At 46.0% G+C, this 767-nt stretch overlaps 1 protein-coding gene across 1 annotated transcript in view; it reads left to right on the top strand.

Moving 5' to 3' along the window:
- LOC119585419 (Ig-like and fibronectin type-III domain-containing protein 1) overlaps positions 1-767 on the top strand; it is a gene marked incomplete in the record, with an annotated part of 121576 nt that overhangs the window by 54397 nt on the left and 66412 nt on the right. The window contains 1 exon segment of the mRNA XM_037934081.1: positions 51-136. Within this exon segment, the coding sequence (XP_037790009.1) occupies positions 58-136 (79 nt within the window).

Genomic DNA, 767 nt, shown 5'->3' with positions numbered 1-767 from the left:
GACACGTATACTGCAGCTTTCAAAACATGTTTTTTCCTCCCCTCTTCCAGGTTCAGGATGGGCCACCTGGAGACCGCACTTCCACGCCTCCCGCTTCTCCTGGTGGCGTGCCTGCTGCTCCTCCAGTCCTGCGCAGGTGAGTCAGGTCCTCGCGCCGTGCTGACGACGAACAGGGGAATATGCAAAGTAGGAGGAAATTGCGGTAAAAATATTCACTGACATGACATTATTCGGGGCCCTTGTTTTTATGCTTCGGAGTTTTTTATATATATAATTATATCTTTGATGATGTAGTTATAGTTTTTTTGTTTTCGTTATCTTTATGCTATGCTTCCTGTTGTTTATTTATCTATCTGTTATCAAACAGCTAGTGGGGATTACACGCAGTGAACGAAATTAACACAGCAAAGGCATATAAAAGATCAATGTCACTCAGATGAATACACGAGTCATGCTTACCCGCTGGTACCGAATTTTTTATTGAGGATTTAATACCACGAGGATCCGTTCGAAGTCACGTGAGTATGAGTAAGGGTATGAGTACTCTTCCGAAAATCTTTACCCACGTTGCGCACAAGAGGTATTTACGCGTGCACGATTCAAGATCTTGATTACGCGTCTAATGATCAACACTCCATCCCCTCCATCCACCCCCCCACCTCGGAAAGAGCAAGCAGACGGCGCGATTTTCTGCAAGAATGCACGGTCGTTAGAGGAGGTCGTGAGCGGCGAGAGAGATGAGCGCTGCGAGGTCGACTTTATTTTGT

Source organism: Penaeus monodon, chromosome 19 (assembly GCF_015228065.2).
Source record: "Penaeus monodon isolate SGIC_2016 chromosome 19, NSTDA_Pmon_1, whole genome shotgun sequence".
Classification (NCBI taxonomy): domain Eukaryota; kingdom Metazoa; phylum Arthropoda; class Malacostraca; order Decapoda; family Penaeidae; genus Penaeus; species Penaeus monodon.
Note: the sequence above shows the minus strand (reverse complement) of the source record. Positions and strands in the feature narration are given on the sequence as shown.